Source organism: Mustela nigripes, chromosome 11, assembly GCF_022355385.1.
Source record: "Mustela nigripes isolate SB6536 chromosome 11, MUSNIG.SB6536, whole genome shotgun sequence".
NCBI lineage: Eukaryota > Metazoa > Chordata > Mammalia > Carnivora > Mustelidae > Mustela > Mustela nigripes.
In genome coordinates this window covers 4,993,134-5,006,268 of record NC_081567.1, presented here as the reverse complement: position 1 = coordinate 5,006,268, position 13,135 = coordinate 4,993,134, and the positions used below count along the sequence as shown (strand labels likewise).

The 13,135-nt window shown below is 49.4% G+C and overlaps 2 protein-coding genes across 3 annotated transcripts in view; both read right to left on the bottom strand.

Annotated features, from left to right (window-relative positions):
- Positions 1–8,447, bottom strand: part of RSPH10B (radial spoke head 10 homolog B) — a 51,113-nt gene extending 42,666 nt beyond the window's left edge. The window contains exons 1-3 of one of the 2 annotated variants that reach the window (XM_059414402.1): positions 8,360–8,447; positions 6,371–6,684; positions 1,386–1,461 (exon numbers count right to left, since the gene is read on the bottom strand). In XM_059414402.1, coding sequence (XP_059270385.1) covers positions 1,386–1,461; positions 6,371–6,624 — 330 coding nt within the window. In that variant the 5' untranslated portion in view covers positions 6,625–6,684; positions 8,360–8,447. Of the gene's footprint in view, positions 1–1,385; positions 1,462–6,370; positions 6,685–8,258 lie in introns of both variants that reach the window. The other variant, XM_059414403.1, reaches the window with a different exon arrangement.
- A 947-nt stretch (positions 8,448–9,394) lies between these two features.
- PMS2 (PMS1 homolog 2, mismatch repair system component) overlaps positions 9,395–13,135 on the bottom strand; it is a 26,347-nt gene continuing 22,606 nt past the window's right edge. The window contains exons 14-15 of the mRNA XM_059414394.1: positions 12,842–13,011; positions 9,395–10,136 (exon numbers count right to left, since the gene is read on the bottom strand). Of these exons, the coding sequence (XP_059270377.1) occupies positions 9,993–10,136; positions 12,842–13,011 (314 nt within the window). The 3' untranslated portion in view covers positions 9,395–9,992. The remainder of the gene's footprint in view (positions 10,137–12,841; positions 13,012–13,135) is intronic.

The following is a 13,135-nucleotide window of genomic DNA, read 5'->3' as shown; positions in this document are numbered from 1 at the left end:
TATTATCATTAATATAATCACGATGAGTGATGGCAAAAAAACGAAAACACCTCAAAAGTATCTAATAATTATGGTATAGTATTGAACAGTAAATCAGAACACCATGCAATATATATATATATTTCTATACTATATAATTATATATTTATATACTCTATAATTAGATAATATATGATATAAAATATGGTATAAATAAAATACAGAATAAAATACAGTATAAATAAAATATATTTTCTATTTATAGAGGAGGAAATGGAAGTTAGTGGGAGTTAGAGAGTTTACATGAGGAAGAGTTTCAGTTTGGGAACACGAGAAGTTCTAGAGCCGGATGGTGCGGAATGCAGTTAATGTTACTGAACTGTACACTTAAAAATGGTTACAATGGTAAATTTTAGGTACGTTTTACCACGAAATATTTAAGTTATGAAAAGCATGCAGCAATACGGCAAAGTATTCATAAGTGAGAAAAGATCCACAATCTTACCTGCAAACTCTACAGGCCCATGTGAATGCGGATACTTCCATTCAAGGAATAAAAGGGACACACGGCATACTCAAAATACTTACTGGGAACAGAGAACCGTCCTGGGATTTTCCTCGTCCGTACTTACTTTAGTCACCTTAATGTTGTTTGTACAATAAATAAATATCAGGAATAGAAAACAACCTAAAATGACAACTTCAGGGGCGTCCGGGTGGCTCAGTCATTACGCATCTGCCTTTGGCCTAGGTCATGATCCCGGGGTCCTGGGATCCAGTCCTGCGTCGGGCTCTCTGCTCAGCGGGAAGCCTACTTCTCCCTCTCCCTTTGCCTGCCACCCCCCCTGCTTTGTACTTTCTCTCTTTCAAATAAATAAAATCTTGGGATGGCTGGGTGGCTCAGTTGTTTAAGTGTCTGCCTTTAGCTCAGGTCATGATCCTGGGGTCCTGGGTCTCTCTCTCTCCCTCTTTCTGACAAATAAATAAAATCTTTAAAAATAAATACATACAATCTTTTTTTTTAAGATTGTATGTATTTATTTGACAGAGAAAGAAATCACAAGGAAGCAGAGCAGCAGGCAGAGAGAGAGAAGCAGGCTTCCTGCTGAGCAGAGAGCCCGATGTGGGGCTCAATCCCAGGACCCAGAGACCATGACCCGAGCTGAAGGCAGAGACTTAACCCACTGAGACACTCAGGCGCCCCAGTAAATATCTTTTAAAAAATGATGACTTCAGTTGTATGGAGCCATGTTTCTACCTTAGAATAGGTAATCGAAGTAAAATCAGCATTAAATACTTCCAGCTTCTTCTGAAGAATCAGTGGACTTTCCTGAAGATACAAATCTAAAACTCTCACCGAACATTCTAACCTTCCTCCCTGCCCACTCCCGAAATGTGTCACTCACGTGGTAGGTGCAACCTCCTTGAAAGACCGCAAAGCCTTCTCCCTCATATAGTCCACGGACTTTTTCCCCTTCATAACTACAAAGAAATACAGCAATGAGTGGCGTAAGCAAACCTAAGTGACAGCGGGTTAAAGTCATAATTAACATCGGTGAAGAAGTACAAGTGATCTCTCACGTTATTCACTTAACACATGTTCCCTGAGGTGCCACTGTACACCATTCCAAGCACTGGGCTGGTGCCATGAACAAACGGTCAGGGCAGAGGCCTCTCAGAGGACTTGGGAGCTGTACTGAGATCCACAGGTCATGAAACAAACAGCCTTATGAAGAATCCTGGGAAAAGGGAGCAGCAAGTACAAAGGCCCTGGGGCAGGTAAGAGTCTGACAGCTCAAGTTCAGCCCACAGAGGGGAAGGAGGCCCAGCTGGGGCACAGGACAGAGGGAGGAAAGGAGACAGAGGCTCAGGGGCTGCAGGAAAATCTAGAGCTCGAGGAAGAACCTAGAGAAGGCTGTAAGAGAGGATTTGGCCAAGGTCAGAGTTAGGTCGTAAAAAGAGCACTCTGGCTGGCTCCTGTGTGAAGAGATTGTGCAGAGAGCTAACAACGAGGAGGAAAGAATGAAAGAGGGTAGAGATGGAAGTTGATGGTTTATTCTGGACCGTGTCTGTCTGGAGTGATGAAAAAGTTCTGGAAATTGATAGTGGTGATGGTTGCACGACAGGGTGAGTGTACTTAATGCCACTGAATTGTACACTTAAAATGGTTGAAAAAGGGGCGCCTGGGTGGCTCAGTTGGTTGAGCAACTGCCTTCAGCTCAGGTCATGATCCCGGACTTCCAGGATCGAGTCCTGCATCGGGCTCCCTGCTCCTTGGAGAGTCGGCTTCTCCCTCTGACCTTCTCCTCACTCATGCTCTCTCTCACTCATTAAAAAAAAAAAAAAAAAAAGGATAAAAAAGGAAATTTTATGTGTATTTTTTAAAACAGTTTCCACCCCCAGGACAGAGCCCAGTGTGGGGCGTGAACTCGTGACCCTGAGATCAAGATATGAGCAGAGATCACGAGTTGGACATTTCACCACTGAGCCACCCAGGCGCTCCCTAGTTTATGTGTATTTTACTATGACAATTTTACAGTTTTTCTTTTAAAGGTCTATTCTAGACATGGGACCAAAAAGCTTTGGGGATGTGCTGGCTTTGGGGAAGTGGGGATTGAGGACAGTATGCAGATTTTGAGTTCAGAACCAGGTGGATAATGTGTGATTTGGGACCTCACTCAGCTCTACACTCTGGGGTAAGTGAGGTGAAAACCAAAAGGACAGGGGACAGCCGTGACCAAACTGGGCTTCATCCAAGAATCCAAGGAAGATTCGATGGCAGAAAGTCTACAAATACAACTCATGACATCAACAAATCAAAGGAGAAAGACCATACATTTATATCAAGATGCCAGGAAGGCGTCTGATAGAATTCAGAAATCATTTCTATAATGATGCAAGGAAACTACCTAAACATAAGAGACGATTTATGCAAAAGGGCCAGCATCTATGATTTTCGCGAGTGAAATACTAAAATCGACGCTCTTAAATTCAGGAACATGAACAGGATGCCTGAAATTCCCACCAATTACTCATCACTTCGTTTGTCCTGAGTATATAGCCCTTCAGTAATGAAAACGAATAAAGAAAATGTCAAAAAGTTTTTTAAAAGTCCCAGTAGCTCCATTCAGTGGTATCAACACCTCCCATCGCTCCCAAGACACATATGTGTTTCGCGGTGCTCTTGGCCTGGATCTGGACCCTCTCTGTGTCAGGATATTCAACTCCTCTCATTCCCACATTAGGGCAACCCCAGGCTCAGCTTCCCTGAACTAAGTCAGTGGCCACTGCTGAGAAACTCTGCTGAGTTGCTCTAGGAAGAGCCCAACATAGAACATAGAAGCACTGACTACACAGACTGCATTTCTTGCTTCTTAATATCCTTCTGCAGTGCTCACCCAGAGCTGGCACGGGTAATTCATTAATAAATGGCCGCTGACAGAAATCAGTGGCACTTCCATACACCAGTAATAGCAGAAAGAACAATTAAGAAAATAAATGGGGCACCTGGGTGGCTCAGTGGGTTAAAGTCTCTGCCTTTAGCTCAGGTCATGATCTCAGGGTCCTGGGGTCAAGCCCTGCATCGGGCTCTCTGCTCAGCGGGCAGCCTCCTCCCCTCCCCCACCCCACCCCCCTGCCTGCTTATGATCTCTGTCAAATAAATTAAAAAAAAAAAAAAAGGGCACCTGGGTGGCTCAGTGGGTTAAAGCCTCTGCCTTCAGCTCAGGTCATGATCCCAGGGTCCTGGAATCGAGCCCCACATCAGGCTCTCTGCTCAGCAGGGAACCTGCTTCCCCCTCTCTCTTTGCCTGCCTCTCTGCCTACTTGTGGTTTCTCTGTGTGTCAAATAAATAAATAAAAATTAAAAAAAAAAAGAAAAAGAAAGAAAACAATTCCATTGATAATTGCACCAAAAACAATAAAATATGTAGAAACTCAGCTGAAGTGTGAGAAACCCGTTCTCTGAAAACTACAGAACACAGGTGAAAGAAATTGAAGGTGATACAAACAAATGCGAAAACATTCCATGCTCATGGATTGGAAGAACAAACACTGTTAAAGTGGCCACACTACCCAGAGCAATCTGCGGATTCAACGCAACACTGATCAAAGTGCCAACAGCGTTTTTCACAGAACTGGAACGAAAAATACTGAGCTTTGTATGGAACCACAAAAGACCCTGGATAGCCCAAGCAATCTTGAGAAAGAGGAACGGAGCTGGAGGTATCACAATCCCAGATTTCAAGACATACTACAAAGCTGTAGTAATCAAAACAGTATGGTAGAGGGACAAAAGTAGACACATAGATCGGTGAAATAAAATGGAGAGCCCAGTAAACCCACAGCTATATGGTCCATTAATCTACAACAAAGGAGGCAAGAATATACAATATGGATAAGACAGTCTCTCGACAAATGGTATTGGGAAAACTGGACGGCAATTTGCAAAAGAATGAAATTGGACCACTTTCTTACAATGTACATAAAAATAGACTGGAAATGGATTAAAGATCTAAGTGTGAGACCTGAACCCATCAACCTCCTAGGAGAGAGCACAGGCAGTAAATTTCTCTGACATCAGCCACAGCAACATTTTTCTAGATAGGATTCCTCAGGCAAGGGAATCAAAGGCAAAAATAAGTTACAGGAACTACTTCAAAATAAAAAGCTTTTGCATAGCAAAGGAAACCATCAACAAAACAAGGCAACCTACTGACTAGGAGAAGATCCTTGCAGATGATATATCCAAAAAGGGGTTAATGTGTAAGATACATAAAGAACTCATACAATTCAACACCAAAGATACAAATGATCCCATTGGGGCACCTGGGTGGCTCAGTGGGTTAAAGCCTCTGCCTTTGGCTCGGGTCATGATCCCAGGATCCTGGAATCCAGCCCCACATCAGGCTCTCTGCTCAGCAGGGAACCTGCTTCCTCCTCTCTGCCTGCCTCTCTGCCTACGTGTGATCTTTGTCTGTCAGGTAAATAAATAAAATCTTATAAAAAATTAAAAAAAAAAAAAAAGACACGTGGCTTCTGCCCTTGCTCTTTCTTGGATTACTCTCTGGGGAAGCCAGCTGCCCAGGGAGCCACTCTGAAAGCAGACCGAGCAGCCAGCCAAGCCTTCGGATGATGGCATCTAGAGTCCCATCTCGGCTGGACCTCCAGACATCCTAACCCAATACCATCCAGCTAAGCTGCTCCCTGATTCTTGATCCCCATCAACTGTGTACAGTCACATTTGTCTTAACGATCACATTCTGGGGTGACCTGTTACAAGGACAGATTACCAATCCAGGGAGTGATGGAAACAATTAGGAAGGCAGATCTCAAATCTTTTTTTTTGGAAATGAGGCCAACAGTTCAGTGAAGTGATAACGAAGAGGCAAAGCAAGCATCAGAGAAAAGGCCTAACGAGAGAAGCAGAGAGAAATAAAGAAATACAACATCACAGGGAAGGGGGAGAACAGCCTGGAGAGGTAGGAAATGGTAGCACCCATCCGGAAATCAGAGATCAACGGAGAAGCCAATGGCTTGACAAGTAGCGACATGGAAGCTTCTACGGGGTGTGATTTCCCCAGTTAAGAACCAGAGGCTCAAGGCAGCTGGGTGGCTCAGTCGGTTAAGCGTCTGCCTTCAGGTCAGGATCTCAGGGTCCTGGGATTGAGCCCTGCATTGGGTTCCCCACTCAGTGGGGGTCGGGGGGAGTCTGCTAGTCTGCTTCTCCCTCTCTTTTTGCCCCTCTCCCCGTTTGTGCTCTCTTGCAGTCTCTACCTCTCAAAAATAAATAAAATCTTAAAAAAAAAAAAAAAAAGCAGCAGCAGCTGAGGCTCAGAAAAGTTCAATGACAGAGCTGCTGTCACAGAGCTAAGATTCCGATCCCGATCTCATTTCAAGTCCTGCAGTCTTTGGTTTGGGACACCGCGCGGGGGTGGGGGGGCTTGAAGTCCAGTGGATGATGTCCAGTAGGGAGTTAAAAATTTGAACATCAAACTCAGGAGAGGGACCTAGATTTTTATAGTCATGGCAGGGGTGCAGGGGGGCAGGGGGGAAACATGGAAAGCTACAATAAGAAACCAAGGAGAGGGCGCCTGGGTGGCTCAGTGGGTTAAGCCGCTGCCTTCGGCTCAGGTCATGATCTCAGGGTCCTGGGATCGAGTCCCGCATGGGGCTCTCTGCTCAGCAGGGAGCCTGCTTCCCTCTCCCTCTCTCTCTCTCTCTCTCTCTCTCTCTCTCTGCCTGCCTCTCCATCTACTTGTGATCTCTGTCAAAATAAATAAATAAAATCTAAAAAAAAAAAAAAAAAGAAAGAAAAGAAAAAGTAACCGCGGAGAGAGAGAACAGAGAGCAGAGAAAGGGGAACGTGGAAGACATAACCCATTAAAATCACCTTTCAACTATGATTTTGGTGAGAATGGGTTCTTCATAGTGAGTGGTGTCTTCATTCTGCTGGTTCTGTTTGGACTCTCTTCGGGGTCCCAATTCGATGGACTGTTTTTCCATTGCTGGGACAGCACCATGGGACTTCTCTTGCCTTGCCGCACTGCCATCTTGTTTGGCTAATTCTGGGTAATCAGAGAGAGAGGAGGGGGAGCGGGTAGACTTATCTCCCTTTTTGTCTGCTCTTTTCTTTTCCTTCACCATTGTCTTTAGAAGTCCTCACGTTCACTTTACTGTTTGTTTCAAAGTGATGATCAGTTTCACCTGAAAAATAAAAATTCTCTCTCTAAACACTTGCAGGTTTCCCTTGTAGTTAACATTTCAGCTTTGCAACCTGATGTCATGGTTGTTTTCCTCCTAAAGCTTGAAAAATTACTGTCAATTAACTGTCAAGTATCACCCATTTCTAGAAAGATCTCCTTAGTTGTCCCTAACACTTATTTAAAGCTGGAACCACCGGGAAGCATTTCTCTTCAAATACTGTCCCAGCAAGAAGGTAATCTGATACATGAGAAATGGCCGCTTAGTCCCTAAGTTTCTCCATGCTGTCAATCAATATTTTTTAAATCATTAAACCTTTCATTTCTTTATTTTTAAGGTTTATTTATTTATTTGACACAGAGAGAGAGATCACAAGTAGGCAGAGAGGCAGGCAGAGAGGGAGGGGGAAGCAGGCTCCCCGCTGAGCAGAGGACCTCAATCCCAGGACCCTTAGATCATGACCTGAGCCAAAGGCAGAGGCTTAACCCACTGAGCCACCCAGGCACCCCAATCAATACTTTAAAAGCCCATCTCTCAGGGCACCTGGTGGCTCAGGTCTGCCTTCAGCTCAGGTCATGATCCCAGGGTCCTGGGATTGAGCCCGGTGTCAGGCTTCCTGTTCAGCCAGGAGCCTGCTTCTTCCTCTCCTTCTGCAGCTCCCCCCGCTTATGCACTCCTACTCTGTCCAGTAAATAAATAACATCCTAAAATAAAATAAAATCCCATCTCTCAGTACATTGGCAGGGCAAAGTTCTCAAGAGCTGGATTCGGGCTCCTGAGGACACCTTACAGCTGCGTGTTCTTGAGCACTCGAATCTCCTTCTGCTTCAGATATCAAGCAGATATAACAGTGCCTCGTCTCACTTTAAGAATTGCACGAAACAATGCACAGAACCCCCTACAGTTTGGAGGTTCAGTACAGTACAGCACACTACCCAGGATGGGGTGATTATCATGTCACTTTCCTGTTTTTGAACTTGAAATCATTGGCTGACTATACCCTATGCCAGACAGAGTGTCTCCCATGCCAGAAAAGGAACGGTGTGATGTGTGCCCAAGGTCACAGAGCTGGGGGGTGTGTCCCCAAAGCCCTAGTTTTCATGGCCTCCCAAACTGGCCCCACTGAAAGCATCTCAGTCCAACAAGCAGGACACAGAGATGAGTCCTGGGGTGCAGAACAAAGTCTAGTCCCTCTTCACACCCCACAGCTTGGATGGCATCCTTTGGACACCTTTGGACACCAGCTCAAACCACCTCTAAGCTTTGCTCTCACCAACAGGACCCTGCTTTTCTCTTCCTTCAAAGCCCCACGACTCTTTCCAGCCCCCACCCGATCACTGTCTCTCCCGTGAACCCCAGCTGAGTCTTTGCTACATAGATAGGCGTCTTCTGGTCCCGTCAGTAAAATCTGACCTACAAACAAGGCAAATCTCGTTTCTCAGGGTGTTTCCCCCACTAACTTTGACGTTGTGTTCTCCCAGGGCGTGAGGTCTCAGGACCGTGATTTACTCATTAGGCAACACAAAAGGAGCGCGCCCTGAGCCTGAGGTTCCCCACGAACCTCCTGTCCACCGCACCTGCTCAGGTCCTGGGGATCGCGACCGCCTGGCCGAGGAAGAGCCGGACCTGGCCGTCACGTCTGCGGTGGCGCACGCAGGACCGCCGGCGGGGCGCTCACCTGGCTCGGGACCACCGGGGGCTCAGCTAGGCCTGGGCGGAGGGGTGGCGCGGTTAGCGGAGCGTCCGGACTCGGGCGGTTCTCCAGGCAACCGCGGGCCCCGCCCCGCCCGCCCCGCCCTTAAAGGGACCGCCGGCTGCGCAGCCGCCGAGCATCAGGGCTCAGCGCTTCAGGTCCGGGAGGCCAGGTGGCAATCTGGAGCTGGACGCACCTGGACCCGGGTTCTCCCGGCTCTGCTCACTGCCGCGTGGCCTCGCAGCCTTTACCTTCACCATATCACGAGGATCCAGGCGGCTTTCTAGTGACCTGAACAAATTACCCCAATTGCTTAAAGCAACGCAAATTTATCATTTTAGGATTCTAAGTTAGGAGTCCAACAGGGCTGGTTCCTTCTGGCAGCTCCAGAGAAGAATCCTATTTCCTTGCCTTTTCCGGCTCCTACAGGCAGCTTTCCTCCATTCTGGGTATCAGCTGAGAGAGGTTCCCCAACTTTTAAGTCCAGGGGCTAGATGGGGCGGGATAACTGACTCAGCCAATCCAGGATACTTGCCTCATTTCACAACCCCTCCCCTCAACAGCCTCTTGAGAGCCCCGTCCCGCCATTTAGGTCTCATATTTTAGAGTTCTCGGATCAGGACACAGCAGTCCTGGCAGCAGGGATGGGGGTACCACCTACCAGACCCCAATTCACAGAGTTCCTGCTGTTATAAAACGAGAGCCTGCTGGAGGGCACGCAGCTGCATAGAGTTCAACAGACAATGATTACTCGATTGTCTCATGACATCTGAATTTTAAGTTTGCAAATGGAAGCTGGGAGGGGTGGTGCAGCCGGTCCACACTGGTCACCATACACAGACAGCCCTCCGGGCCCCCAGAGGGCACTGTGACCCCGTCTCTGGCCGGGTTCAGACAGGACGAGATTCCACAAAAAACCATTTGACAACAGAGCTTCTGCTCTCTCCAGTACCACGCAGGACCAGTAACGAGAACATCCTGCAATTCACACCACAAGGAAAGGAAATCGTGGCAGCAAGGTTACAGAAAAATCAATCTTTTATTTCCCCTTGCCTAAGACACTACTTTGTCAACGGGGCAGCACTGGGGAACATTTAAAAAAAAAAAATAGTGACCCCAGGCCCCACCTGGGCCGTCTTCTTTCAGCTGGGCAGGGACTTCCCCTTGTGTTTTGTTTTGATTCCTTTTTTCTAAATTAAATTTAATGTGCGTTAGGATTGAGAATGACTAACGCAAAAAGACCATAATTTTATGAAATTAAGCCATTATGAAGTTAATCAGATTACGGGCTGAACGCCGCAGACAACAACAGCTCAGACCACAGCAGCAGAGGCCAGAGTGACTTGCGAGGCATTCTTCCTATTTCTGTGACCTGTCCTTGCTTGTACATGCACACACATTCAAGCGCAAACAATGTGGCAAACAAAAAACGTCGCAAGCAATGCTCCGTGTAGTTTGAAGAGTCTCGAGATGGCTTCTAAGGATCTGGTCTTCTTCTTCTTATTTTTTTTTTAAAGAGTAGGTTTTTTTGCAAACAAAAATGGCTAGTTAAAACTCTGCATTTGGAAACATAAAAATCTGCAATAAAATGTATAGTTCCATAAAATGGGAAGCGTTGTCAGCTTTGAGAAAGGACGTCCAGGTTGGCAATGTGTCTCATGGTTGGCCTTCCGTGGGGACAGTTCCAGGGGTGGTCCATCTCGCCCATGTGGGTAATGAGTTTTTTCATCTCGCTTGTGCTAAGGGCAGTTCCAATCATCACCTGAAGAGGAGACACAATGATTTAAAGTTGTACTGGTTTTGGTTAGAATAGTGACTCTTTAGTAGCATTTTGCTCTGAAACAAAGACCGACAAGATTACAACTCAAAAACAGTGTTCCCGGAGAAATCTTTCTCCAAGGGACCCTACCTACCCTCCACCATCTCAAGCACCCCCACCTTTTTGGGAAATGCAGCCCCTCCCCCACAGCTGCACACCTCGGCCAGAGATGCTGACCACACCAGCCAGTCTCCACCACCGCCTCCGTCCCACTGCCCTGACCGGTCACCTCCCTGCGGCCCCCTGCCGGCCAGCAATTTATTTTGTGTTTTTTAAAAATGTTTTTTAAAGATTTTACTTATTTGAGAGAGTGCGAGACTAGAGTACAAACACGGGAGCAGCGGAGGAGAAGCAGGCTCCCCGCTGAGCAGGGAGCCCGACATGGGGCTCCATTCCAGGACCCTGGGAGCATGACTGGAGCCGAAGGCGGATGCTTAACGGACTGAGCCACCCAAGCGCCCCCATCTTAAGGGAAAAAAGGCAGGTCAGATCACAGCGGCGGCTCACCTTCTCAGCGCTTGCCTCTCACCTGGCTAAGAGCCCACAGGCATCAGCTGATTTGGCCCTCACTGGCCTTAGTGCCTGCACCTGCAAGCTCGCATTCCTCCCTGTCCCCACCCCAGCAGGCCATCTCCTACGGAGAGACCACGCAACCACCTGCCCCAGGACCCTGACACAGGCTATGCCCTCTGCCCAGGAGACTCCATCCCCAGATACTTAACATGTCTCACTGATCCCCCCCACTTCAGCTTCTGTCCTTGACTCCTCTCAGGGGCACTCCCTGTCTGTCCCTCTGTGGCCCTCACCCTGTTTTTCTCCATAGCACATATCCCTACGGGGCATACATAGGGCAACAAGCAGGGTCCACAGCAAACACGGAGAAAGTGACCCCTGAGAAACACGCCTGAGCCTACGCGTCCCCTTCCTTCTTCCACATGCCACGTGCCGCCCCAAAGTCACGACAGACACACGGCTCTGCCACGCTGGAGAGAAACAAGGCAAGTATCACCTGGGGGGCCGGGCTTGAGTGCCTGAAGAAGCTGCTTCAGAGGGGAGCTCAGGAGGAACCCAAGGACAGGAGGTCAGCCAGGTTGATGAAGGACAGCTTGAGGCGGGAGAAGGCTAGAGCAGCCGTGGACCTGGAAGGTGGCCCGTGTGGCTGCAGCTGAGCGAGCAGACAGGGCGAAGGGCCGGCAGGGCAGAGCTTGGGCCCCTCGGGGTGCTGCAGAGCAGAGCCACGAGGCTCCTGGGTCTGCTGGGGGGCAGCGGGCCCGAGGGCAGCCTGTGGCCGCAGGGAGCTCAGAGTCACCCTGAGACTGGATTCTGAGAGGCCTGGCTGTTAGCACAGGCGCATCGTGCTGCCCCCCCCCCGCCACCGTCACCCCAGGATCAGGACACCAGCTCCAGGTCTTCATCAATCAAAGCTCTGTGGCTGGAAGTCGGACCCAGACCCCCACTCTCTGCTCTAAGTATCCCTGCCCCGGAGTAACGTCATCCAATCCCAAGGCGGTGAGGTGCCCCGAGTTTCCTCTCAGGCACTGACATTTCCTCTGAGCTCGGATTCATCAATCTGACCGTTTTCAGACACGTCCACTTACAGCCTGACCGGGCCTCAGACACGACTTTTAGGCTGGAACAGCTTTTAGGCCCCCCCCCCCCCCCCCCACCACCAAACATGAACAAGCCGCTGCCTTCCGCACCTGCCCTCCCTCCGCTCTGGCACCCCCACCTCAGCCCGCCCTCCGCCACCACAGCCTCGGGGCAGCATGGGCTCCTGGGGGCCCCCGGGATCGTCAGGCCCTGCGTGGGGCCCCGGACGCCATGCTGGCTCCGCTCCAGTCACTCGGGCAGCCTTGGGCTTGGGTCAACCCCCCACCCACTGGTCTTCGCACTTCACGCCCCATTCAGAGGGCTTGTCCTTGAGGGGCTCCATGTCCCCTTCCCGGCGTCAGCTCAGATGCCCCCTCCTCAGACAGCCCTTCCCGGGTCACCACGTCGCCGGCTCACCCAGGTTTCCGAGGCTCTAACTTCTTTCCTGAACGTATGAGTGTTGGAAGTTGCCATGATTTTTGCTTATATCTTTTCCCCCCCACTAAGCTATAAGCTCCACAAGGGCAAGGACCTCGTCCTTCTTGTCATCTCTGTGTCCCCGGCACAGGGACGGGACGGGCCACACGGCCCAGGCTCAGGGAGTATCTGCTGAAGGGAGGGCGTCCCGGCCGCTCCCAGGAGCCAATCCAGCGGTGATCCAGATGTGCCTCATTTACTTTGACATCAGGCCGATCACCCCCCCACCGCCACCACCTCTGGGACAGCCCAAGCGGCAGCGGGTGAACAGGGCACCCCATGAGGTGCCCACCAATGGAAGGACTTACAAAGTCCCTTGCAGTGGCCTTTAGGGCCGGCAGCAGCAACGCTCCTCTGCCCACAGAGGACAGACGAACCACGGGCCTAGACAGCTCACCGCTCCAGGATGGGTGACAGCTCTAACAGGGCATGCTGCCCGTAATTACAGCCCAGAGGTCAGAGACCACACAGGTGCGTGCGGCTTTTGGGGCACACACGCTCACAACCGCACGTGGCTGTTCCAGACGACGACCCAGGGCAGTTCCGGCCACTGTGCTGGCAGACGAGCGCCCTTTACTTACAGACTTCCGACAGGCTCTGGAGGCAAACATCTGCCTGACTCGGGAAGGCCGGCACATCACCCCGGGGCTGTCGCTCAGCATAAAGATCAGTTCGTCGATGTCCTGGGGTCCGAAGGTCCAGTTTTTACTCGTTGGCAAGGAAATCAATTTAGCCCTTTCGGTGACTGGAGCTAAAAGAAGAAAATTTGGAGAGGACTTCGTTTTTTTTGTTGTGTTTTTTTTTTTAAAGATTTTATTTATTTATTCGACAGAGAGAGACCACAAGTAGGCAGAGAGGCAGGCAGAGAGAGAGAG